The 27,140-nt window shown below is 42.4% G+C and overlaps 1 protein-coding gene and 1 non-coding gene across 2 annotated transcripts in view; one reads left to right on the forward strand and one right to left on the reverse strand.

Annotated features, from left to right (window-relative positions):
- Window positions 1-519: 519 nt before the first annotated feature.
- The window catches only part of FBN1 (fibrillin 1), a 357,319-nt gene continuing 330,698 nt past the window's right edge, over window positions 520-27,140 (forward strand). Inside the window, exons 1-2 of the mRNA XM_007935310.1 lie at window positions 520-727; window positions 1,351-1,695. Coding sequence (XP_007933501.1) covers window positions 1,532-1,695 — 164 coding nt within the window. The 5' untranslated portion in view covers window positions 520-727; window positions 1,351-1,531. The remainder of the gene's footprint in view (window positions 728-1,350; window positions 1,696-27,140) is intronic.
- Window positions 18,378-18,560, reverse strand: LOC122152281. The gene has a single exon (XR_006164495.1). It is a non-coding gene; the product is annotated as a U2 spliceosomal RNA (small nuclear RNA).

Raw genomic sequence — 27,140 nt, forward strand, 5'->3', positions numbered from 1 at the left:
GGCCCGGCCAGCTACGCGCTCAGACCCAGCCCCCCGGCCTCCGCTCAGTGCCGGCCAGAAGAGGGGCAGGGAGGTGGCGCCGGGGAGGCGAAGGCAGCGAGGACCGGTCTCCCCTCGCGCCGAGACCGCCTGGGCCTCCCGGGCAGATGGTTCTAGTGCGCGTTCTTGGTGCAGGTGGCACCGTTTCCCGCGCCGGCCAGGCTTCTCAGATCACGGGAGAGGTTAATCTCGGGTTTAGACCTCCCAGCCGCAGAGAGGGCAAAACTCCCACTCCAGCTCTTCGCATTCCCTTCTTCCCACCCCAAGACAAGCAGTCCCGGGCCGGGCAGGACCCGATCACCTCCGCCTCCTCCCACTGCACTAATCCAGTGAGCAAGGGAGGCCCCAGCGCCGAGGCGGTGGCTGGCAAAGGGGAGTGGAAAGGGAGGATGGATGGGGCTGGGGGGTGGGGTGGTGATGAGGGGGATGTAGGAAGGGGTGTCATTTTCTTTTTCTTTCTTTTTTTTCAAAAAGTATTTCTCTCGCGAGAAACCGCTGCGCGGACGATATTTGAAGAGGTGGGGAGAGGAGGGGGCCGCGGGAGCCGCAGCAGAGACTGTGGGTGCCACAGGCGGACAGGCGGCCACAGCTGGGACAGCTGCGGGTGGAGCAGAGCAGCGGCTGTCGAGGCCAGGACCGGGAAGCAGCTGCCGCCGCCTCCTCGAGAGCCAGAGACACCGCCTCTCCAGTGGGTGCAGCTGGGGTCCCGACTGGGGTCCGGGCGGCCACCGGGGCTGAAGCTCCAGCCACGGAGGCTTTTGCGTTTGCGCCGAGGGCAGGGACTGGGGTGAGGGGCCGTCCCGGAACGCCCGCAGCTGGCGCTGGCCCACCCCTGCCTGACAGCTTCCTGGCCCCGGGCTCCCGGTGCCGGGCTCCGCGTCAGATGCTCGGGGGGCGGTGGTAGCACCCGCAGCTGGCCGGGGACGGCGCGACGGATTTTCAGCCTGGCGGCTTGGCCGAGAGGACAGGCTGGCGATCTGGGGCGTTCAGAGCGCGCATTGCGCGCAATTCGTGCCATTAAAAAAATAAGCCCAGCAAGCTCACCCCGGGGCTTAGGATCGCTCGGGATATGGCTACTTTGCTCCGAGCTCTTCGGGCGGCGCCTGGAGGCCTGGGGGTCGGCAGGAGCCGCGCCGCCGGGGGCTGGAGTTTTTCAGCCAGCTGTGGACCAAACGGTCTTCCCTTACCCAAATTAACTGCGCAACGCGCAGGCAGCGCGCTGGTTGGGATTGGGACTGTGGACTGCGAGGCTTCAACATCCTCATGTCCTTAATGTCTCCCCGGTTTCGGGGATTTATCTCTGTGTTACAGCTGGCAGGGGCCGCCTGAAGTGGGAGGCAGCGCCTGGAGAAGGCGGGAGGAGCCCGGCCCCGGGAACGGGCGGCGGGAGAGCGGCACCCCGGCTGCGCGGTGCGCTAAGGGCGCAGCGCCGGCCGCGGACCGAGCCCGGGGCGCAGCAATAGGTGGCGAGAGCCCGCGGCCGCTCGGCACCATGCGGCGAGGGGGGCTGCTGGAGGTCGCCCTGGGATTTACAGTGCTCTTAGCGTCCTATACGAGCAATGGGGCGGACGTGAATTTGGAGGCTGGGAACGTGAAGGAAACCAGAGCCAGCCGGGCCAAGAGAAGAGGCGGCGGAGGACACGACGCGCTTAAAGGGTAAAGGAATGGGTCAGCTCCTTTGGTGTGGGTCTCCTCTCTTCCCCCTTTTCTCGAGTACGCAGATCCAGAGGAAAGTAAAGAGTCAGTTCTCGGAGATAGATGGATCATTGGCAAGACCTCCTGGGGGCCCGGAGCAGAGGCGCAAGAGTTACCCAGCCCTCACCCAGTTCTTGGTCCTTAAGGATTTCTGCCCTAGAGGAGAGGTCATTGTTAAAAGGAATCTTGGGCAAATTTTGGCAGGCGTGGAGAGTTTTTTGAGGAAGAAGGGGAGGAGCTGTGTCTGAGAGTAGAGAAGTTCATTCCTTTCTCTTTCTACCAAATTCAGTTGTGTTTAGGGTTTCCCCTAAACTTTTCAGTGGGCATCTTTGCAGATGCTCTCTCTGTAAGGCAGCAGGGAAAGGAAGGGATCATAAGGACACATGGGCCAGAGGAGAAGACACGGATGGTTAAGGTTGACTCTTCTCTTAAGTTATGCATATGAAAATCAGGGCGTGAGTTTTCTGGGCAATACTGCCTTTCAGGTAACTACGTTTTTGATTGTGCGGTGCTTTCATATCACCGTAGCATTAAGGCTGCTGTGGCTGACGTTAAGCCGGTGGTTGTAACCAGTGGTGTATGTATTATGCACATGCAGCTGACCGTTTCATTGACATTCCATGCCTCTGCTACAGGAATTCTTCCCAGGGGGAAGATTTAAATTAAGCAGGTTGCCTGTATAAGGGTTGTCAGCTCCCTAAGTTGGAAGAGAGTGGGAATGTACTTTTTCAGAATGAAAGAGAAATCTGTCAAAGATTGGTTAAATTTAAGCCTCAGTAGGAGCAACAGGATGGACTGTAAATGACCTCTTTTTATCTCCTAGGAAGAGCCTGTTAATGGACCCAGACAGTAAATATACAGAGGGCTTCTATTAAGTGCTTATGATTCTCCCTGTCAGTCTTTTCCTGAGTGCTTCTTAAACTTGGTTATAAAGTGACCAAGTGACAGCATCCACCCGGATATGGGGCTGAACATTTCATATGTTCTTTTTTCTTGTTTTAATTGCCTGCATGCAGTGGTATTTGTGTTTGGTGGCGTAGTGCCTAAGGCATTTGACTGCTAACCAGAAGGCTGGCAGTTCAAACCCACCAGCCACTCCTCAGAAGGAAGGTTGGGCAATCTACTTCCAGAGTGATACCACCTTCGAAACCCAAAGAAGGGTTGCTATGAGTCAGATCCGACTGGATGGCAGTGCGTTTTTTGTTTGTTCGTTTGTTTTTTTCTGGTGGCCCAGGTACTGGGAAAAAAAGTACAGTAAAGTCATTTTTTTTTGAGCCCTAGGCTGGACTAGGATCCCTGGGTGGTGCAAACAGTTAAGTGATTGACTACTCACCCAGAAGTTGATGGTATGAACCCACCCAGAGGTACCTAGGAAGATGTTATGTTGTTGTTATGTGCCATCGAGTTGGACCCAACTCATAGCGACCCCTCTTTGGGTTTCTGAGGCAGTATCGCTACGGAAGTAGATTGCCCCATCGTCCTTCTGAGGAGTGACTGGTGGGTTTGAACCGCCAGCCTCTGGTTAGCAGTCAAGTGCCTTAGGCACTATGCTATCAGAGCTCCTTTTACCTAGGAAGATAGGCCTGGTCCTATGCTTTCAAAAGCATATTAACAAGTGCTTGGCTATTAACCAGGAGGTTGGCAGTTTGAGCCCAGGGAGAAAGACCTGATGATCTATTTCTGCAAAGATTACAGCCTTGAAAACCTTGTGGAGTGGTTCTACACATACAGTCTCTGTAAGTCAGAATCGATTCAATGGCAACTGACAATAAAAGTCTGGACTAAGGACAAGACAGTTGTCAGAGCCAAAGCACCTAAGCTAAACTAATATAGGCATGATTTCCTGAACCCATTTTGATTAATTTGGTTCCATCTTGGCATTTGTTTAACTTAAATCTAGGATTTGACGAATATGAAAAGGAAATTTGCTTATCATAGTAAGCCTGTCCAAGCATGGGAAATTCAGTAAATGGACTGAAATTCTGTTTTCATACATTCTCAAAAGGACCTGATTCAGTCCAGCATCTTTCCTTCAAAAAATATATTTTTGCTATGCAGTACTATCTTAATATCTGTGCTGGAGTGTATGATTTCTATAGGGATAGAGGAAATGGGGGCTTAGTTCTGTGGATGCGTACCACTGGGGAGGTATTGGGCCTGGCCAGACATCTCATCTTTATGTGCTATCACCAACCAGCCTGTTTCCTCCAGGGACACAGACCCAATGTGAAAACAGAAACTAAACTTTATTTCATTCCTTAACAAGATGTCCATGTTTTTGCTTACATTAGCATTTATTCCCATTGAGTTTTACATTTTTAATGATCAAAGAGAGACTTCTATCCTAGCGTTTGATCACTAACACAGACTTTGTTGTTAGGGGCCGTTAAATCAATTTTGACTCATAGCGATCCCCTGTGACAGAGTAGAACTGCCCCATAGAGTTTTCTAGGCTGTTACCTTTATGGGCACTGATCGCTAGGTCTTTTGGACTCGAACTGCCAACCTTTTGGTTAGCTGCCAAGCACTTAACTGTTGCACCACCAGGGCTCCTTACCACAGACTTTACCATATTATAAACTATTTATAAGGGCTTCTTAAAAGTGTGATATTAATAGAATAGTAATGTTTTCCTCTCATATTCACTTTATGTATATTTAATCATACTAGTTTCAGAGGATACAAAATTAGAAGTATCTCATCCACCCAGTTGCAACATCTCAGAAACCAGTCTCGGGTATTTTTCTGGAGATATTCTATGTGTGTATGTATCCTTTTAAATACATGATACTGTATATAATGTATTAAATGTAAAATTTATGGAATGTACTGTACATAATGTTCTGAATATTACTTCTATGTATCTGTAGTGCACCATATATCAACCCATATGGATATACCTCATGCATTTCTTGGTGTATAGAATCCCATGATGTGGTGGGAATAGTTCCTTAAAAATAGATACTAAAATTATATTTAATCTTTTGCTATTACAAACATCCATCTAGATATCTGTGTGTATACATGTTCAAGTTTATATACGGTATATAAATTAATAAAAATGGAAATTATTGGATCAAAGGTTTTTCCACAGATTTTAAACGAACGTGAATTCTGATGTTAAATTTGAATAGCGTTTAAAGTTTATTTTCTCTGCTTACTGCCATTACAGTCTCATATGAATAAGTCTTTTAACCTTGCCCTGCTGTATAAATCATCAGGAAAAGCACTATGCATTACATTTTTCTAGTTATTGCTTAAAATTTCTATTTTTGCTAGTTAAAATATTACCAGCTTCAAAACTAACCTTTTTGAGTACAGTAAAACCTGCTTACCATTTTGTTAGAAATGGACAGTGTAGGAAGTTAAAAGCGATTTGTAACCCTAAAGTGTCCCTGATGCCATTTGTGGCACCAGCTTTCAGTACTCACTAGTTTAAAGGTGCTTCAAAGTCATCAGTGTCTGTTGTGCCTTGGTGTAGTCTCCCCTACAAATACTGTCTGCTTTTTCTCTGATGTGACAGGTGACTATGAAATTTGCTTGTGTATTTTTCTTGGGATATATGTTCATTTCCTATCAGTTCCATCTCTTTGCAGAGTAGGAACCTGCCTAGTTTTCCCTGTCTGGGTGTGTAGTCCTAGCTTGTCTGCCTTTCCTCTCATCTATTGCAGGTGTTTTTTTTGTTTTGTTTTGTTTTTTTTCTGTCTCTTCACTGGGCAGCAGAAGTTGTTCCACAGTGGAAATTTAAGCATCCTCAAGTTTCTTCCCAGATTTGCCTATGTTTTCTTAGCATAAATCGCCAGTTTCTGTTATTACAGGAAATCCTTTTTTTATGGAACGAGTGTGGTCCCCATTCACTCTGCAAAAGTTGGATTTTGCTCTGTTTTAAAATGAAAATGTTGAAAGTGTCTAAAATACTTTCAAATTATAAATGTATAATAGTTTTCCTTTGCCTGGGCCTTGCTTAACATGTGTGAAATGACTATGAGAAAGAAAATAAAATCCTAGCTTTGTTTGAATTTCAGTTCACAAGAATTTTTCTCAGCTCAGCTCTGAACTTCTGGGATTAGGCAAAAAGTATGGGAAAGAGTCCAATCTTAAAAAAAAAAAAAATCTCTACTTGAACAGCGTTAGTTATGCATCATTTATTTATGATTGCCTTATTGCTTTAGCTCCCAAATAAGGAAATATTAGAGTTTCCTGTCAGAGGGAAAATTTCTTTACAGTTAAACTCCTTTTTCCAAATCTCTGATAAGATGGATTGAGAATTTCTGTCCTTGTTGCCTGGTTTATAGATGCACGAGATCAGTTGTGTTTCATACAATTTGTCCCCTTGTGCATGAGTGCTTTTGATCTTTGTTTATTTGTTTATTTTTTCCAGAGGTCTTGTTACCAGAAAAATACACATGGAACAGTTCATACACAGAGTAGATTATGTGATGGCAAACTCTGAGGCATTAATTACACAGAAGTCTGTTATTAAAATGAAGAACTTTAACAGGGAACACAGAAAAAGTTTTGTAGACTTTATAAAGCCCATTTTACTTTGCAGAGGGGACTTTAAAACATCATCTGGAGTCAGATAGGCTAATAATTAAATATGGGGAAAAGATTTATGCAGTGGTATGGCTTTATCTCTGTACTTATTCAAAAGGTTAAGCTAATATATTGGGACACCATTTTTTTAAAAAAACTGTATTCTTAGATACAAAATTTTAGGAATTCCACATTTCAAACAGAGAAGGTAGAGATAAAATATTTTTTATGTGATGCATTTTGTAACATTTAGAATATAGGGTTGTTTCCAAAAAATGCTAAGTTGTTGGTATTGCAAATTAGTTAAAATATACATCAGATCTACAGTGAAATGAAGTGAGGGCTGATGAAAGTGGAAGCAGAGATATCCCTACAAGCTTATTTGGAATTTTAAAAAATAGTGAAATGCTACTTTGTTGCCTTGTGTCCAAAAAAAGAAGCACACTCACTGCCATCAAATCAGATCTGACTCCTAGCAACCCCTTCTTGGGTTTCCAAGGCAGTATCTACTATGGAAGTGGATTACCTAATCTTCCTTCCGAGGAGTGTGGCTGGTGGGTTTGAACCGTCAGCCTTCTGGTTAGCAGTCAAATGCCTTAGACACTATGCCACCAGAGCTCCCTTGCCTTGTATAGCAGATACTTAAAAAGATGGTAGTAGTATGCTAATTATTCTAATCAAAGAAAATAATAAATAAATTATTAGTGTATGTATCCATGCATCATTACTATTTTTACAGTAAGCCAAACAAATAGACTAAGAATATAGAAGTTTTAGTTTTAAATGTGAAAATAAGATGTTAAAGAGTGTTTTCTTGAGAGAAATAAAATATACTAACACTTTCTTTGTTTCCAGAAACTAACCCAACAAAAAGGCCTGTTCAAGTAATTTACTAATTTTTACATTAAATTCTACGAGAAAGCTGACATCAGTAATACCTCAAGCCTGAATTATATACCAGAGTCCCTTGGTGGTACAAACTATTAAGCTGCTAACTGGAAGGTTGGAGGTTTGAGTCTACCCAGAGTTGCTTCAGAAGAAAGGCCTGGTGATCTACTTCTTAAAAAAAAAAAAAAAAAAATCAGCCATTGAAAACCCTATGGAGCACAGTTCAACTCTAACATGTGTGGGGCCACCCTGAGTCAGAATCATCTCAAAGGCAATTGGTTATTTTGAGTTATATACTAGGCACAGGAGAGTTTAGTGTTTCAAGATTATTAAAACTTGATTTCCCCATTAGATTGTAAAATCATCAAAAGCAAGAATCCTATCTTAAGGATTTTAATACTTATCATGAGATGGGGTTTCAGAGAGTTCATTTATTCAGTAAGCCTTGATTGAATGCCTGAAACTAGTCTGAACTAGACTCTATGGAATGCCAAAGGCATTATAGCCCACAGCTTGGAGGGTCTTAACGTTTAGTAGGTATGTGGGTCTAGTAAAAAATAATAATAACAGTAGTAGGAGTAGGAGCTAACATTTAGCTAACGTGGATGTGCTAGGCACTGTTAACTTTTACATTTAAATTTACATTTTAGTTAACTCATTTAACGTTCACAACATTTCTATAATGTGGGTCATTTTTTTAGCCTTATTTTACAACTGAGAACTGAGGTACACAGAAGTTAAAAATTCTAAAGACAGATTCTTAACAAAACTCATTACCATTGAGTCAGTTCTGTCTCAGTGACCCTATAAGACAGGGTGGAACTGCCCCATAGGGTTTCCAAGGCTGTAAAACTTTATGGAAACAGACTGCCATATCTTTCTTGCACATAGCTGCTGGTGGATTCAAACTGCCGATCTTTTGTTTAGTAGCCAAATGCCTTAACCACCACTACATCAGAGATTTCTTTCTTAAACACCAGTTACATGCAATTTAGGACACTAAAACATTGGAAAAATTCACCTTAAATTTTTTAAAAATATTCTTTTGCACAAGTGTACAAATCCTAGGTATAGGATTTACAGTTTACCAGGTATAGTTTATCAGATCCAAACCAAAAACCAAACTCACTGCCGTGGAGTCGGATCCAACTCCTAGAGACCCCTCCTTGGGTTTCTGAGGTGGTATTACTACGGAAGTAGATTGCCCAGTCTTTCTTCTGAGGAGTGGCTGGTAGGTTTGAACCGCCAGCCTTGTGGTTAGTAGTGAAATGTCTTAGGCACTACACCACCAGAGCTCCAGTTTATCAGATGTTGTTGTTGTTGGTTGTTAGGTGCCTTCAAGTCAGATCTGACTCAGCGACCCCTCCTTGGATTTCCCAGGTGGTATCACTATGGAAGTAGATTGCCCAACCTTCCTTCCGAGGAGTGGCTGGTGGGTTTGATACTTAAACCATAAACCAAAACCAGACTCACTGCTGTGGAGTTGGACCTGACTCATAACGACCCTTCCTTTGGTTTCCAAGGCAGTGTCATTATGGCAGTAGATTTCCCAACCTTCCTTCCAAGGAGTGGCTAGTGGGTTTGAACCGCCAGCCTTCTGGTTAGTAGTGATAAAAAATTTTTCTACCATTTCTGCAGTCACTAAAAACACAGAAAGATTGACAAAATGCCAAGGCCAGAGGACATTGGATACCACTCTTTGAACTTTTAGGGAGCTAAAAGTGATGTAGTGCCTAAGACATTTGACTACTAACCAGAAGGCTGGTGGTTCAAACCCACCAGCCACTCCTTGGAAGGAGGGTTGGGCAGTTTACTACCATGGTAATAAAAAACCAAAACCAAACCCACTGCCATTGAGTCAGATCCAACTCACAGCGACCCCTCCTTGGGTTTCCGTGGTGGTGTCACTATGGAAGTAGATTGCCCAACCTTCTTTCTGAGGAGTGGCTGGTGAGTTTGAATTGCTGGTCTTCTGGTTAGCAGTCAAATGCCTTAGGCACTATGCCACCCTCAGAAACCCAAGGAGGAGTCCCTATGAGGCAAATCCAACTTGTATGCAGTGAGTTTGCTTTTTTTTTGGTTTTGAACTAAGGAGTCCTGGTGGCACGGTGGTTAAGCACTTGGCTAATCAAAAGATAGGAGCCCTGGTGGTGGCATAGTGCCTAAGGCATTTGACTGCTAACCGGATGGCTGGTGGCTCAAACCCACCAACCACTCCTCAGAAGGAAGGTTGGGCCATCTGCTTCCGTAGTGATACCGCCTTGGAAACCCAAGGAGGGGTCACTATGAGTCGGATCTTACTGGAGGGCAGTGCGTTGAGTTGTTGTTAATCAAAAGGTTGGCATTTCAAACCTACCCAGTGGCTTGGTGGAAGAAAGATCTGGCGATCTGTCCCCATAAAGATTACAGCCTAGAAAATCCTGTAAGTCAGTTCTGCTCTGTCACGTGGGGTTGCTGGGAGTTGAAATTGTGTCCATAGCACTTAACAACAGTAACAACAGGGAACCATCACAGCCACCCTCCTTCTCATTGCTTGAAGTTCCGAGCTGAAGTATTTCTCACTGTGTCATTCAGAATCCCTTGCACTTATGTCCCACGTGAGTCTCAGAATAGTTACAAGAGATATTTCTCTTTCCCAAGAAATTCATAAGTCATAAATTTATTACCAATAAGATGGTTTATTTAATTGTTTCCTTTTTTATCTAGGCTGCTTGTAAGCTCAGAGCCAATTTTATATTGTTATAACACCAATGATAAAGAAGCGCAAGCTCTGATACATCATTTACTATTGCATTTTACATACATTCATGTAATATGTAACTTCTTTATGAGGGAGATTAACCAAAAACCAAACTAAACTCACTGCTGTCAAGTCGATTCCAACTCATAGGGACACCTTCTTGGGTTTCCAAGGCGGTGTCACTAGGGAAGTAGAGTGCCCAGTCTTCCTTCCAAGGATTGGCTGATGGATTTGAACCACCAGCCTTCTGGTTAGCAGTCAAATGACTTAGGCATTATGCCCCTAGAGGAGCTCTGAGGGTAATTAGTACCTATTTATCTCTTAAAAGGAGCTCTAGTGGTGCAATGCCTAAGGCATTTTATTGCTAACCAGAAGGTTGGTGGTTTAAAACCACCAGCCACTGTGTGAAAGGAAGATGGGCAATCTACTTTCTATAAAGACTTACTGCCTCGAAAATCCAGTGGGGGTCACTATGAGTTGGAATTGACTTGATGGCAGAGGGTTTTTTTTTTTTTTTTGAAATCTTATTTAACAGATGAGGAAACTGAAGGATAGGGAATTAAGTAATTACCCTGGGGTAAACTAGTAAGAGGCAGAGTAGGAGATCTGGTTTTGTAGTTGAAGCTCTTAAGTAATGTATTTCACTGCTTCTCATTATAATAAATCTTATTAGTTATTAAATTTGTCTCTTGTATAATCTTGGTATCTTCCTTTTCCCAGAGTCCTTCCCTACCTTTGCTGTGGGGACTTAATGTTTACTGAAGAAACATGCATAAGCACGGTCACAGCCCAAGAGAAGCATCAAAGTGGGAATAGGGTTAATTAGAAACGACTTCACAGTGAAAATCCAACAGGATTTTTCGGTAAACTGCCACCAGCTGCCTGTTTCTGTAAATAAAGTTTTATTGGAATACAGCCATACACATTTGTTTCTATATTATCTATGGCTGTTTCTCACCATAGTGGAGTAGGTGTGACAGAGAACATATGGCCCACAAAGTCAATTATCATTTGGCCCTTTACAAAAAAAAAAAAAATATTGCCAATCCCTGGCCTACATGATAAGTGACTATTTACCAGGACTGAGAGCTCCTTAATGGCAGGGATCTTATTTGTTTTATTTACCACTTTATCTCTAGGGACTGGGCACATGGTAAATGTTTAATAAATAATTTTTGTTTGACTGACTTTAGCCAATTTTGATTGGCTGGTTGTTGTTGTTGTTGTTATGTGCCGTGGAGTCGGCCCTGACTCATAGTGACCCCTCCTTGGGTTTCCGAGGCAGTATCACTACGGAAGTAGATTGCCCAACCTTCCTTCCGAGGTGGTTAATTATATAAGTTGGAGTTTAGAAGTGTAGGAGAGAAATAGAAGAAAAATATGCGTGAAAAGACATGACAAGGCTCACAGGGCTTTTGAGCCCAGGTGGGCAGGGCTCCAAGGGGTACCATTCATAGTGTATTCTATGAAACTAGTGCCCTCTGGAGTTATAGTGCTTTACATAGATTGTACATAGATAGTGCCATTGTCAGAGTCATGACAGAGACCAAAGGAATCGTGAAGTTATTATCCGACTGTTGTGAATGGTGAGGATGGAAGCTGTTCATGGAGTCTGAGATAGGAACATGATCAGATTTTGCTGCTCTGGCTGAGGTGTGAAGGGTGTTTTGTTTAAAAAGTAGGAAGATTAGAAGCAGGGAGATTTGGGAAGTTAATACAGATGTCAAAGTGAGAGTGGAGATGCCCTGAGTGGAGGCAGTGGAGACGGTATAGACAGGGGAAGACACTCAAGAGGTATTCAAGAAGTAGTATGAAAACCAACAACAACAACAAAAAAGAAGTAACATGAGAAGTAGCTGATCAATTGTTTTTGAGAGACAAAGAGGAGGAGGCACCTAGGATGCTTGCTTCATTCATGTTTTAGACGCTGGAAGAATGGAGATGTCATGAACAGAGGTGGGAGGAAGGGCAGTGTAGCTTAGACCAGTGGCATGAGCAGAAGGGAGGCTGTCATAGTAATCTAGGGATGTGGTTATCAGAGAAAGAGAAGGAGTGAATTGGAAGGTGATGTAGAAAAATACTTTGGGCTGATTTCATATGAGAATCTAGGAGAATCATAGAGACAAATGGTAGGGCCAAGGAGAAAATGAATTTAGTTTTTGGCAAGTTGAGTTTGGATAAGAAAATTGTGGTTCTGTTTGTGGCTTTGCAGCTAATAAAATGTATGACCTTAGGGCAGTAGGTTAATTACTATGGGTTTCAATTCTCTCATCTATAATATAAGGCCAAAAACCAAACTCACTGCCGTCGGATCCGACTCATAGCCACCCCTCCTTGGGTTTCTGAGGCGGTATCACTACAGAAATAGAAGTAATATTTTTCTTGACAACTAAATGAACAGTGGTAAATCTCAAAAGCACTTGAATTTTACAAGTACAGGTAACACTTTGCTGTGGAGTTCAGGCTCTCTCCAGAAAGCTTGATCTTGAACAAGGACATCAAGGTCCTTATGGTCATAAGATGGCTGCCAGTAGCATTTGAGGCCCCATGCTTCCTGGTTCATGTTTGGCTGAGGGAGAGAGGTGTTTCCCAGAATGCTATCTTGAGTGAGGAAGAACTTTTCCAGAAGCCTTCGGCAGAAGTCATCTCTGCTTTGTTGACTAGAATCATCTCTTGCCCCTTACAAACCACTGACCCCTGACAAGATTGCTACAGGAAGATAACCCTTAGGCGAGTCAGAGTTACCCTGGAAGCCGAGGGAGAGATCACCTTCCCCTGAACATATGGTTGCATAGGCATGAGATGGATTCCTAAACTAGGGGTTGTCTGAGGAAATAAAGAAAGAGAATAGAAACTTGGTAGGCAAACAACAAATATCCACCTCCATAATTTGACTGCTAACCAGAAGGCTGGCGGGCGGTTCAAATCCATCAGCCACTCATCGGAAGGAAGGTTGGGCATAGAGATAGATTAGAGATAGATTCTGCCTTGGAAACCCAAGGAGGGGTTGCTATGAGTCGAATCGACTCGATGGCAGTGAGTTTATATGTATTATAAGTTATCATCCTTAAAAAACATTATTGTTAGCTGTTTTCAATTCATGGCAATCCCATGCATAGCAATATGAAATGCTGCTGGTCTTGCACCATCTGCGTGATCATTTGTGGATCAAACGGTGTGATCCACTGGTTTTCATTGGCTAATATAGAACCACTAATGAGAAACTCTGGTAGCATAGTGGCTAAGACACTTGCCTGCTAACCAGACGGCTGGCGGTTCAAACCCACCAGCCACTCCTCGGAAGGAAGGTTGGGCAATCCTACTTCTGTAGTGATACTGCCTCGGAAACCCAAGGAGGGGTCGCTGTGAGTCGGGGCCGACTCGACGGCACATAACAACAACAACAATGAGAAACTGAAAACAAAATAATTCATAGTCCCTTTACTATGATGAAACAAGATTTGTGAGTGTTTTTAGTTATCTTATTGCGGAGTAAAAAATTATCCCAAACTTGGTGGCTTAAAACAACAATAATTTTATTGTTTGTCATGATTCTGTGAGTCAGAAATTTAGACAGGGAGCAGCAGGGAATCTTGTCTCTGTTCTTCATGATTCTGTTGGGGCTGGAATGAGCAATATGACTTCTTCCCATATGTATCTGGTGCTGTGACCCTGGACTGGCGCCTGCAGCCCTTTTCCCTTTGGTGTGGTTTATCTAAATGGACGGATGGAGGAGGGAAATAAACGAAACAAAGAGCCACTTGTCTGGTTTTGCTCATGGCCTTCCAGATTTTAATGCTCTCTCTCATGCTGTCTCCTGCCTGGGCCTGCCCCCAGGGATGTTGCCATTGGGTGTGGTTTTTCCAGTGGGGAAACTGAGCTCCAGGTGCAATGACCAGGCCTTGTGCAGAGTGAATATCTGCTGGTGCTGGAGCTTGAGCACCAGTCTCCTGACACATGGCTCACATGCTTTAACCCCATACATTGGCCTTATCCCCATGTGAATGGCTTGGAGGCTGAAGTGGCTTGATTGGGCTAATCTGTCTGTGATCTCCACTCTCAATGTTGGCGGTTTTGCCGCTATGTAGTCTCAAATCATCTCCCTCTGCACGTGGTCTCTGCAACGTCAATGTTTGTATAACCAAACATTATACAGGGCAGCTCAGGATCCCAAGAGTACAAAAGTGGAATCTCCAAGACCTTCTTCAAACGTAGGTCCATAATTGGCACAGTGTCACTTCCATGTAAGTCATGAGCCCCACCAGATCCAAGGGCATGGACTAATAAACTTCTGCCTCTTGAAGTGAGGAGCAGTGTGTGCATGTAGGGAGGGAGGGATTGTTGGGGCCATCTTTGAAGACTAGTAGCTATTAGAGTGAGGCAGTGGATCTTTGTGAAGATGAATTCAGTGTTTTAGGTTTTAGGTCTAACTTGATCATATTCGATTGGCTTAGTTCCTCACTGAAGATGCTTCTTTGTATTTTGCTGCTGTGATCTTAGAATAAAAAATGCTATGTAATGTATCTTCATGTTCTGTTAGATTAATTTTAAGGGTGATGTTCATAACTTGTCTACAGTTTCACATACAAAGTTGTCATCAATCCCAGGAATAAGATTATTCTTATTGTTGTTAACTGCAGCTGATTTGACTCTGACTCATGGCAACCCCATGTACGGGGGGTGGGGGCTGTAATAACTTCATAACCCCATGTACAGGGGGTGGGGGCTGGTTACTATGCCAATCCATCTCACTGATGGTCTCCCATGCCCTTGTTAGCCCTCTACTTCACCAAACATAATGTCCTTCTCTAGGATTGATCCCTCCTAATGATGAGTCCAAAGCAAATGAGTCAAGACAGCGTTTTGTTGTAATCCCTAGGGTTTTCATTGGCTAATTTTCGGAAGTAGACTGGCAGACCTTCTTAGTCTGTCAGCTCCACTGAAACCTGTCCACCATGGGTAACCCTGCTGAAATACTGCTGGTATAGCTTCCAGGGAGCTCTGGTAGCATAGTGGCTAAGACACTTGCCTGCTAACCAGACAGCTGGCGGTTCAAACCCACCAGCCACTCCTCGGAAGGAAGGTTGGGCAATCCTACTTCTGTAGTGATACTGCCTCGGAAACCCAAGGAGGGGTCGCTATGAGTCGGGGCCGACTCGACGGCACATAACAACAACAACAACAACAATAGCTTCCAGCATCACAGCAACAAAGAGGTTACTACATTACAACACACTGATAGACAGAATTAGATTATAGTTCTTAATAAACTGGCATATTTTGTTTCATCAGAATTTAAGAATGATAATCCCAACTCTTTTTCCTTTACCTTCTAAGGAACTCTGGGGCAAATTTAAAGTATCACCACTCTAATTTATTAGCTTAGGTAATTGATATGTTTTGCCTTCTTTCAATTTCAATTTCTATTATTAGATTCATGTTTATATATTTGTTAGTATAATCTACTTCAAACTTTTTTTTTAATCGGGTTTATAATTAAGACATAAATAGGTGCGAGATTATCATCAAAATTGGTGTTGCAAAGAACTTAAGTCTATTATTTTGTAAACATACACATGGCAGCCCTATGTATGTCAGAGTAGAACTGTGCTCCCTAGGTTTTTCAATGGCTAATTTTTCATGAGTAGAGCACCAGGCCTTCCTTCTGAGATGCCCCTGGGTGGACTCAAATTTGCAACCTTTTGGTTAGCAGCTAAGTGTGCCATTTGCATTACCCAAGGATTCCAAATAAATAGTATAGCCCTATGTGAATAAAATAAAATTGGATTAGGAATATTGTTAAATTTGGATTGTGGTTGCCTAATTCTGTATCATATCCTGGCTTTAAGTTTCTTGTGATCTTATTACTTTCTCAACTTAAGTGATTTCTTTTTTTTTGTTGAAGTTATCACTGAGTCTATTATCCAGTATCCTCAGAGGTGGAAGAAAGAGAGAGAGGAAAATTCCCTATCGCCACCATTCCTAGCAGAAGATGTATTCCAGACAGCAGGCAGGCTCAGAGGGGGAAAACTGTTCCATTAGCCAAGTGATTTGGTTCAGTGTTTTGAAAGGTTGTGAATTCCTAGACCATCAGTCATACTTACATTCAAATATAAGTATCCACACACATCTAAGTCCAAATATAGTACAACCGTTTTATGATGTTGGTGTTGGGAGACAGGATTTATGTCGGCCCTATGGGCACATTATGTCTGCTGTTAGGTTTCGTGGTTTTGAGCTGAAGTTTGGTAATCTAATATATAAAGAGAATGTATTCCAGAGGCAGATTTTGTTTTGTTTTGTTTATTCTCCTCCTCTTTTTTTGCCTTTTTTTTTTTTTTTTCTGAATAACTTCATAAGCAGGCCACACATAAGAGAGGGAGAATAGGTATGCCAAATAATGGTTAAAACACCAAGAAAGATAAATATGTCCTAAGTAAAATGTAGACGTTTACCTGGATGTTTTGGAACATTCAAAAAGAAAAAGAGAAGTGTGGTTTTTGTAGGGACAGGAAGGAAAAAGCCCCAGAGAGGGAGGAGCTAAGAGTTGGGGGGAAGTTCTGGCGGAAAGACCGTCAGCCAGTGACCTGGACTTGGAGAGGGCAAGCACCTTGTCTGGTGACCGCTTCCTCACTCCTGGCAGCATTTGGTACTGGCTGACCTGTGGCTTAACAGGACTCTTTAGAGGACAGAGGAGTTTTGGAGGAGATTGAGCGCATGGGAGACAGATACTCAGATGCCAGAAAACACTTCTGTACAAACATATGATCGACGTAATTGGTTTTATACATGTGAAAAATGTCGAAGTGGCAAATGTGTTCCTTATATTTTACAACAATGAAAATAAAAATAGAGGTAAAGGAATGCAGTGGGAAAGCAGGTTAATCCATCACTTATTATGCACCTATATATATATACATAAAGTTTGATGCACTCTCCCCACCACACCCCCCATGGATAAGAATTTATAATCTTTTCCCTTAGCTGTTTAGTGCTAATTTAGAAGATTGTGTAGTCAGACTAATAGATTTGTGCCTTTGGTGAACACATCTCAGATGTCCTTCTAACTGTAAAATGTTCTTTTTTTGCAAGTAAAATCATGGCTCAGATCTTCTTGCATAGCCAGAAGGCCCATCTTTACAAAACTGTTACAAATTTTAATGAGTCAGACTTTTTGAAATTTGTAAATACAGAAACTGAGGCCTGGACAGAGTTCATTAAGAAGCACTCCAGGTGCTTGTTTTCTTCTCTGCTTCTCAGGTGTGGATGCTGAGTCACAATGGCAAGGGCTGATTTAAGTAGAAGTGTGCTGTTAGGAGGGAGCTCCATACTTACTCCATACTTACACATGGGAGTTCTGGTGGCTTAGTGCCTAAGGCATTTGACTGCTAACCAGAGGGCTGGCGGTTCAAACCCACCAGCCACTTCTCAGAATTGAAGGTTAGGCAGTCTACTTCCGTAGTGATACCGTCTCGGAAACCCAAAGAGTGGTCGCTATGGGTGGGGTACGACTCGACAGCAGTATGTTTTGTGCTGTGCTGTTGGGAAGGAGCCCTGGTGGTTCAGTGGTTGAAGAGCTCAGCTGCTAACTGAAAGATAAGCGGTTCTAAACCTATCAGCAGGTTGGGCAATCCTACTTCCGTAGTGATACTGCCTCGGAAACCCAAGGAGGGGTCGCTATGAGTCTGGCCGACTCGACGGCAAACAACAACAACAACAACAAACCTATCAGCTGCCCCTTAGGAGAAAGCCCTGGAAGCACTATGTGTCAATTTTACTCCGCCCTTAAGGGTTGCTATAAGTCAGAAGCAGCTCCACGGCAGTGGTTTTGGGTAGGAAGTTGTGCCTCCTCTTTGTGCTTACGCTTTGGAATGGTTGACTGGTATCTGCAAGTCCTTAGTTGTGCAAATCTCCTTCGTAATATAGGCATGGCCATTTTTCATTAATTTATTTGGGCATAGGCAGTGCAATCACTTTCTCACTAGTCAACCTTCATTGGAGACTGTTAGAGTTAAGATCCACTATGTTACCTGCTACCTGCTAGGAGCTCTGGTAGCATAGTGCCTAAGGCACTTGACTGCTAACCAGAAGGCTGGTGGTTCAAACCCACTGGCCACTCCTCGGAAGGAAGGTTGGGCAATCCTACTTCCGTAGTGATACTGCCTCGGAAACCCAAGGAGGGGTCGCTATGAGTCGGGGGCGACTCAACGGCAAATAACAACAACAACAACATGTTACCTGCTGTCGGGGGAAGCCTCCGGATTAGGTAATAGTGGGGTGGGGCTCTTGTTGTTGTTGTTATGTGCTGTTGAGTTGGACCCAACTCATAGCGACCCCTCCTTGGGTTTCCACTGAGGCAGTATCACTATGGAAGTAGATTGCCCCATCTTCCTAACGAGGAGTGGCTGATGGGTTTGAACCACCAGCCTTCTGGTTGCAGTTAAGTGCCTTAGGCACTATGCTACCAGATCTCCCCACGAGGGTGTGCACCATTCCTGGAAGTACTGCAATATCAGGTCGATGCATGGAGTGGATGGAGCAAGCTCCTATTCCATCTCCTACTTCTAAAAATCCATTTAATATATTGTCCTCGGATAGAGGACATATCAGATATTAAACTGATAAGAACAGATACTACACTTGATCTTAGCCAAAAAGTGGGGCTCTTAGGGGGAAGTAATTACCAGTGAGGGCAGCAGATGAGGGGATGGGAAAGTGGAGTGGGAATGTTCTCTGGGTGTCTGATGGCTAACTTGCCCCGCCCCCACAACTTGCACTTTTTATTAGCAATTAGAGAGTTAGAGTGTCAAAAGGTCCTAGAATGGGACTTGGCAACTCTAGGCCATGAGTAAGCATGTTGTTGTTGTTGTTGTTGTTGTTTGTCGTCGAGTCGGCCCCAACTCATAGCGACCCCTCCTTGGGTTTCCGAGGCAGTATCACTACGGAAGTAGGATTGCCCAACCTTCCTTCCGAGGAGTGGCTGGTGGGTTTGAACTGCCAGCCTTCTGATTAGCAGTCAAATGCCTTAGGCACTAAGCCACCAGAACTCCCATGAGTAAGTATGAACGGACCCTTGTTTTGTAACTTGCTGACTTAGTTACCCAAACCTCTGATTTATAAATTTAGATTCCATGTAATAAACATAAAAATGAGGGAGAAATTTCTTAAAAGCTTACCTTTTCTTCTATTACCATCCCTCAATAATTTTATGCATCTGCCTAATCCAAGTGATAATGATTTATTGAGTATTAGCTGTGTTTGAATTAGACTAAGTGCTTAATTCTCAGATTGAACACTCTGTCACAAGCCTGTTGATGTTATTATCTTTTTCCCAATCATTCTAGTGGGAATAACCATTTGGAATCTCTTTATCTCCCTTTACTGATGGGATTAATGTCTGAGGTGATTAGGACAAGCACCTTGCAAGCAAGGACATGCCATGGAACAACCTTCAAGTCTACAGATAGTTTTTAATCTTTCATGGACTGCTGCTGCTTCACACCTTAGAGTTTAGGCCACTGACCTCAAGTTTGCAAATTTTATATCCTGTTACCACCCTGCAAGCTCTGCACTCCCTTGGGCCACATAGTTGATGTTTTAGCTGGAATCTGAGAAAGTGTCTGAACATTTCCTGAAGAGTTGGCTAGGAGCGATTTGGCAGTTCAGTCATAAAAACCCAGAGCTAGTGACTGGGGTGTACGTTATAATTACTTCACACTGTTTCCTATTTGAGCCTGGTTGTGGGTTACTGGGTAGAATGATATTACTTGTGGAATGATATTTTAAAATAACCAAGGAGTGATTTTCAATGAATACTAATAACCATTGGCCATATTTCCAGGGAAGTTTAGAAGCATGACGATAAGACATGCCTGGGATTAAATCCTGGCACCACTGCCTACTAGAAAGAAACCTCACAGACTTGCTTGATCTCTCTGAGCTTTGGTTGTCTCAGTTACAAAATGAGATTCTAATAGTCACCTCTCTGGGTTGTCCTAAAATGTTGGTTGTCCTGTTGTTGTTGTTATGTGCCATTGAGTGGGACCCAACTCATAGCGACCCCTCTTTGGGTTTCTGAGGCAGTATCACTAACGGAAGTAGCTTGTCCAGCCTTCCTTCCGAGGAGTGGCTGGTAGGTTTGAACTGCCAGCCTTCTGGTTAGCAGTCAAGTGCCTTAGGCACTACGTTACCAGAGCTCCTATAGGCTGTCCTAAGATAATGTATTTCCAGTTCCTAAGGCAGTGCTTGATGTGCTTAGTTCTGCAGCTGGGAATGATTATAATGTTATCACAGACAAGGAAAGTGAGGAGTGGAGTAATACAAAGAGATTGGCATTTTACAATAAAGCAAAATGTTAACTAAATAATCATTAGTGTCTGAATACCATAGGCTCTAGTTTTTCTTATTGGAACTGATTATTTTCTGAAAAATAGGAAGCAAACTTGAACTTCATAAAAACTTTTAGAAAAGCAATTTTAATGGAAACTTGTCTGTGGAGGTCTGGTTATACACAAAGGCAGTGTGTGGATAAAGTTTTGTTCTTTAAATTCCCCCTTTCCGTGGATTGTGTTGCCTTTATTGGGAAATAAACTTTCTAAGTATTATTCCCCCTTGGTTGTTGTTAAATGCCTTCAAATTGTTTTTAACTCATAGTGACCCTGTAGAGAACAGAATGACACTGCCTGGTCTTGTGCCGTTCTCACAGCCATTGCTATGCCTGAGTCCATATGGCTGCCACTGTGTCAGTCCATCTCATTGAGGGTCTTCCCCCTTTTCACTGACCCTTCACTTGACCAAGCATGAGATCCTTCTCCGGGGACTGGTCCCCCACCCCCTCATACCATGACCAAAGTATGAGAGACAAACAAGCAAATAAGCCTTGTCTCCTTCCTGATTAACACTTTCATTTCAAGAGCCTTTGGGACAGGATCTTAGATTTTAGGAAATGGAAGGACTGGACTGAACACCCCTTTCTTTGGCAGAAATGCAAAGAGCTACTCAGCGTTAGGACGATTTTGTGGGGTGGTGATTAACCATTATTGAAATGTGCTTTAATTGCCTCTATCAGAGTAAGGAATGCGTTATGATCAGGTTGACAAGATGGACACTGGCCTTCTGCTCATGATCTCAGAGGGAAAATGGTAAGCCTTCTTTCTTGGTTTCCACATATCAGATCTCTTGGAAGACTCTGACCCTGTTCTGGTCATATGGCCATTACTGTAGCCAAAGAACTGGCCGGTTCATTGGGGCACTCCAGTTAGCCAGGTTTGAACCATGTATCAGTCCCGCCTGAGCCTTGTAGAATGGTTTCCTTTTAAGAAAGAGGGGATTGGATAGCAATGAAGAGGAAGGGAGGCCGGTGAGTACCCAAACTGGGAGAGCTCCCTTTTCCATCGGGCTAGCCCTCTTTTGGGAGCTCTAGTGGCATAGTGCCTGAGGCATTTGACTGCTAACCAGAAGGCTGGTGGTTCAAAACTCACTAGCCATTCTTCAGAAGGAAGATTAGGTACTCTACTTCCATAGAGATTACCACCTCAGAAAATCCAAGGAGAGGTCGCTATGAGTCAAATCAACTTGACGGCAGTGACATTGGTTTTTGGTTTAGCCCTCCTTCAACTCACTTTGTCATCACAGTTCTGTGTGGGTGCTTTGAAGGCAGGCCTTGCTTGTGTGATTTGGGGCCAGGCTGACTCAGATTGGCCCCTGCTGAGAAGAGCCATGGCCTTTGCTTCTCAACCAACTATTTCCCTTCTCTGGCCTCCTGCCACATAGCAAAAAATGCTCATTTAGTACAAAGGGATTCTTATTTGTTGTTATTTTTCTTCTGTGCCTTATTTTTCTTGAGAAATTGAAAATCTTATTTTTCCATTTCCTCTTAATGATTCCTATTTTGATTTTAATGAGAGTTGACTTTCTGAAAGATCATAAACTCCTGGACACCTTGGGAAGTGAAACAAAGCATACATTATCTTAATTTAGGCAGTGCTGGGATAAAGTTCCTATATACCATGTTGCCTTATATGCCAACATCTGGTTAACTGATTGGCAATAAATGCTAAGAAGTTGTGGATACTTCCTATTTGTTCACAGACTGTAAAAATAAGAATGTTTAAAATAAGGAATGGTTTAAGCAAAATTGTTTTTCTGTTCACCATTAAAATCATTCAAATGACTTTATATCTCTGATCCCCTTGGAGTAAATCATACCACCACCGATATAATAAAAGTTTATGAAAGTAAAAACAAATTGAAACAACACAACAATGCAACAACCAGGGACACTTACTCTACTTATATCCAAGTAAAGAAATAAAGTTCAGATAACAAAATAAACTTTGTGAAGTTTTCATGACTTCTATAAAAGTATACAAACAGATTTTTGCTTCTTTTCTAGTTAGCAATTCCAAGTTAATATGGACTTTATCAAACATTTGACAGGAAGACAGTTGGGCCCAATCTGACCTTGGGCTGGCTCATTTGGTCATTTGCATTGGGGCCCATCCTTGAAAACAGGTTGTTTAAGCCACACAGTCTCACTCATTGAAGGGTCTGAATACATACCAGGTTTCCTTGTTAAGTGACTTCTTTTTGTCTTTTCATATTTCCCATGATGGTAATAATTCTTCTATTTGTGTGCAGAAAGCCACATTTCAGCCCTTTTAGGGACCTTACACAAATTAATTCCTTTCCCCTCAAATTCATCTCTTGTTATCAGACGAATTTATGTTTGTCTTAAGGAAAGATATGATGTCCTTATGAAAATGAAAATGAAAAAACCAAACTGACTGCCATCAAGTTGATTCTGACTCATAGTGACCCCCACTGGGTTTCCAAAGCAGTAAATCTTTATGGAAGTAGATTGCCCCATCTTCCTTCTGAGGAGCAGCTGGTAGGTTTGAACTGCCAACCTTCTTGTTAGCAGTCAGATGCCTTAGGCACTGCATCACCAGAGCTCCATTATGAATATGAAGTATGCCAAAAAATAATTGTAATGCCCAAGGGAACCCACCCCTCTGGGTTCTGATGCTTAATTATTTTCACAATTTTGGTTAAAAGTCATTTGTTCTTGGAATCCTTGTCTAATGAACAGTAATGTTACTTAGTAACTGGATACTTGAGATTCATAACAATTTGGTTAGTTCTTGCCACTTGTCACTGTTCAGTATGGTAAGCATTTTGGGATTAGACTGTCATTTTTCTAAATGTGGGTCCTCATCCCACTTAGAAATGTTGAATTGTGTAACTGATTAAGGTGGTTTTTCAGTGAATGAAAAAGAAAACAAAAATATGGTGTCATGATAGTACATAGAAGAGCATTGCTCTTAGGGTGAAGGAGGCCAGATGATGCAAAGTTTGGTGGTGGTGTTTTAAATTTTTCATATGGAGAATTTAAAATATATACAGAACTGAGAGAATAATACAATGAAGCCCCAACTTGAACAGTTATCAGTTAATTATAACTTCTTAATTAATTGTTTCATCCACTTCTTCTCCCTCTTGCCAGATTATTTTATGATAAATCCCTGAAATATCGTTTGAAAATATTTCAGTATGTAGCTCTAAAAGATAAAGATGTTTTAAGAAACAGAAACACAATACCATTATCACATTTAAAACTACCATTAATTTCTTAATCTCGTCAAATATCCAGTGAGTATTCATGTTTCTTTGATTGGGTCATACATTTTATCCATTTTTTATAGTTGTTCAAGTCAGAATCCAAATAAGGTTTGTAGTTTGGAATTGGTTTATATGTCTCTGGTTGTTGTTGTTATGTGCTGTCGAGTTGGCCCCGACTCATAGTGACCCCTTCTTGAGTTGCCAAGGCAGTATCACTATGGAAGTAGATTGCCCAACCTTCCTTCCGAGGAGTGGCTGGTGGGTTTGAACCACCAGTCTTCTGGTGAGCAGTCAAGTGCCTTAGGCACTATGTTACCAGAGCTAGTATTTTAAAATATCTAAATTGCCCCTCTGTCATTTTTTTCTTAACATTTATTTATTAAAGAAATTGAGTCATGTCCTGTAAAGTCATGCTATTAAACAAGACAGTTCACAAACTTCCTGTTACCAGTCTGTGATGAGATGAAAAGCTCGTAAACCAAAATCCAAACTCACTGCCATCAAGTCGGATCTGACTTATAGCGACCCTCCTTGGGTTTCTGAGGCAGTATCTCTGCGGAAGTAGATTACCCAATCTTCCTTTTGAGGAGTGGCTGGTGGGTACTAGAACAGAAATCCAGTATGTCACTAAGCATGCTGCTTAGCTCAGCTGATTTTTTTCTTTTTGTTTTCATGGCAAAACTCGCAATGAAGGAAGTAATGGAGATGATTTGCATTTCGTACATCATCAGAATCCACCAGTTCTTGGACCACACTTGGTATACACTGCTGTAGAGTTTCTCATAGTGTAGTGATGATGACTACATTCCAAGGGAGTGGTGTTTATCTTCACCCAATTCAGAATCTACTTTTTTGTCAAGAAGATTTTATCAGTATCATATGTACTTCCACTAGGAGGCACATGTGTCTGCTTGTCTTTCTTTTTTGTGATACTAGTAACCATTGCCTAGATCCATTCATTTGTTAGGGGGGCAAAATGGGAATATTCAAATTTTGTCATTTCCTATTTATTTGTTAATACTGTAAAGAATTTATACCTAGTTTTGAATGCTCAGTGCTTCGCAGTTGGAAACATCTGCATTGCTGCCAAGTCTGCTTTTTCTAAACTTCTCTAAACTGACCCATGACCTTGAGGGTTGTGGAAAATGATTTAATGTCTAATATTAAGGGTTATCTATATTCCATAGTGATACTGCCTTGGAAACCCAAGGAGGAGTTGCTATGAGGGGTCCAACTCGACAGAACTTAACAACAGCAGCAACAACATTATAAAGGTATAACAGGGGCTCTAGTGGCATGGTGCCTAAGGGATTTGACTGCTAACCAGAAGGTTGGTGGTTCAAAATTCACCAGCTGCTCCGTGGAAGGAAGATGGGGCAATCTACTTCTGTAAAGATTTACTGCCTCAGAAACCCATTGGGGGTCACCGTGAGTTAGAATCAGCTTGATGGCAGTGAGTTTGGTTTTGATTTTATTATGAGCTATAAAATTATAGACAGGTCACACAAGAGAGGAGCCTGAGACTTTAGAAAGCAGAAAGAAGAAAAGATAATTCTGCAAGAGTCCATTCTTCTGCCCTCATTCCAGCAACGTCTGAGAATCACAATGCAGACACTTAATGTGTTATTTTTATTTTAAAGAGTTTCAGGCAAGGGCTTTATGAAAAACTGTTTAAGGAATGGAAAGAATATTTACAGATATTTTAACATTCAAAAGTGATTGTACCTTCATTTCAGCATTGCTTTCTCAATGCTCTTTTTATTTAAGAAACAGAAACTAGTGCAGTTTTAATTATTTAAATGAAAGATTCTGAAAACCATTGCAACATCCAGACTGTGCTCTGGGAAAGACCTGCGGGGACGAGAGCTGTCCCAGTAGCTTCTCCCAGAGTGTTTGTGTTCTCTCTGAAGGGTGTGTGTGTGTATATATGCAAGGTGTGTTTACTGTGTGTTTCACGCCACTGAAAGGTTTATGTAGTTTCCTAAGGTTTGATGTATTTCTCCATAAAATTCTCAGATAAACCAATAGAGTTTTTCTTACAACAGAGGCCTCGGCATTGGGCATATTATCAGGACAGACCAATCTCTAGAAAAGAGCATCATGTTTGTTAAACCATGTTTGGTAAAGCAGGTTGTTGTTGTTGTTGTTGTTGTTGTTTGCCCTGGAGTTGATCAACTCAAAGCGACCCCTCCTTGGGTTTCCAAGGCAGTATCACTATGGAAGTAGATTGCCTAACCTTCCTTCCAAGAAGTGGCTGGTGGGTTTGAACCGCCAGCCCTCTGGTTAGCAGTCAAGTGCCTTAGGCGCTATGCTACCAGAACTCCCAGGGAAATCCTTAATGAGATGGATTGACCCAATAGCCATGATGATAGACTCAAATATACCAGTGATCCTGAAGATGGCGCAGCGTAGGGCAAACATTTTGTTTTGTTATAAATAAAGTGTCCACGAGTCGGAGCCAATTTGAGGGCAACTTAACAATAGAGTATTTAAAGTCTTTTAAGTATTAGTCACTGTCCCTGTCAGGAGATGGAATGAGTGGATCTTATCACTCTGTTTTGATAGCATCTTCTCTGCAGAAGTTGTCACTATATTGCACCTTTGTGTTGACGTATTTATAGCTTGAAACATGAACACTGTCACACCTTCCCTGGAACTCAAGGGTGTTGAGAGGACCCTGCTGGCCTGGCATCATTCAGGCTGAGAGGGAAATCTAGTTTGAATTTTAGGGAAGAGCTGTGCTGGTGTTCGGAATGAGAGTCAAGACTTCATAGATGTAATGGACAGCCTTTGAATAAAGTCATAGAGACGTGCAGTTGGAAGTTTTGTTAAAACATCGTATGAGTCATCTGGCCTTCCTGCAGCTCGTTGTCTTTTTAAGCCAGGTCAAATAGTTGCCTGCATGACCTGATTATTTTTCTTGACATTACTTTTCAGGAGACAAGACACACCTATGTTCAAATATATATAGAAAACACATTCCAAAGCCAGGTATGATTAGGTTTTGAATTATCCACACTTTGAATCTCTGCATTGCTCCCCACCTACCTGTTCCTCCAAACACTCAAAAGGAAGAGCTGGCTGATACTTTTACCAGAAGGAACAGGAAGTAATAGCCTATAGCAGTTACCAAGTGTCCCTAAATCATCTCACTTTAACATTCAAGTGTTCCTTTCCTCCTCTGATTTACTTTGTAAAATCTGTCTTAAAAATTTTGTTTTTGAAGAACTAAGAAAAGAAAATCATAGCACAAAAAATTGTTAATTTGTCAAAAGAGAACAGATTCTTTTTGAGATATTTGTGAAAACATCTCTCGAATCTCTAATCTAAAAAGCTTTAGTACTAAAATTGGAATGTTTTATGAATAAATTCTTTTGGTCTTTGATTAGTGATTTATGCCATTTTCCATGTGTAGCCTTTGAGAAATTAAAGTCTCTGAATCTCAGTTTCTTCATCTGAAAATGAACATACTACATTTTCTTTCAAGAGTCACGTGCTCATTTTGTAAATTATGAAACTCTTGAAAAGTTGCTAATTATTGTTGTTGTTGTTGTTATTTGCCGTCGAGTCGGCCCCGACTCATAGCGACCCCTCCTTGGGTTTCCGAGGCAGTATCACTACG

Source organism: Orycteropus afer, unplaced genomic scaffold (assembly GCF_000298275.1).
Source record: "Orycteropus afer afer isolate SDZICR_OR568_19922 unplaced genomic scaffold, OryAfe1.0 scaffold00026, whole genome shotgun sequence".
NCBI classification, from domain to species: Eukaryota; Metazoa; Chordata; class Mammalia; order Tubulidentata; family Orycteropodidae; genus Orycteropus; species Orycteropus afer.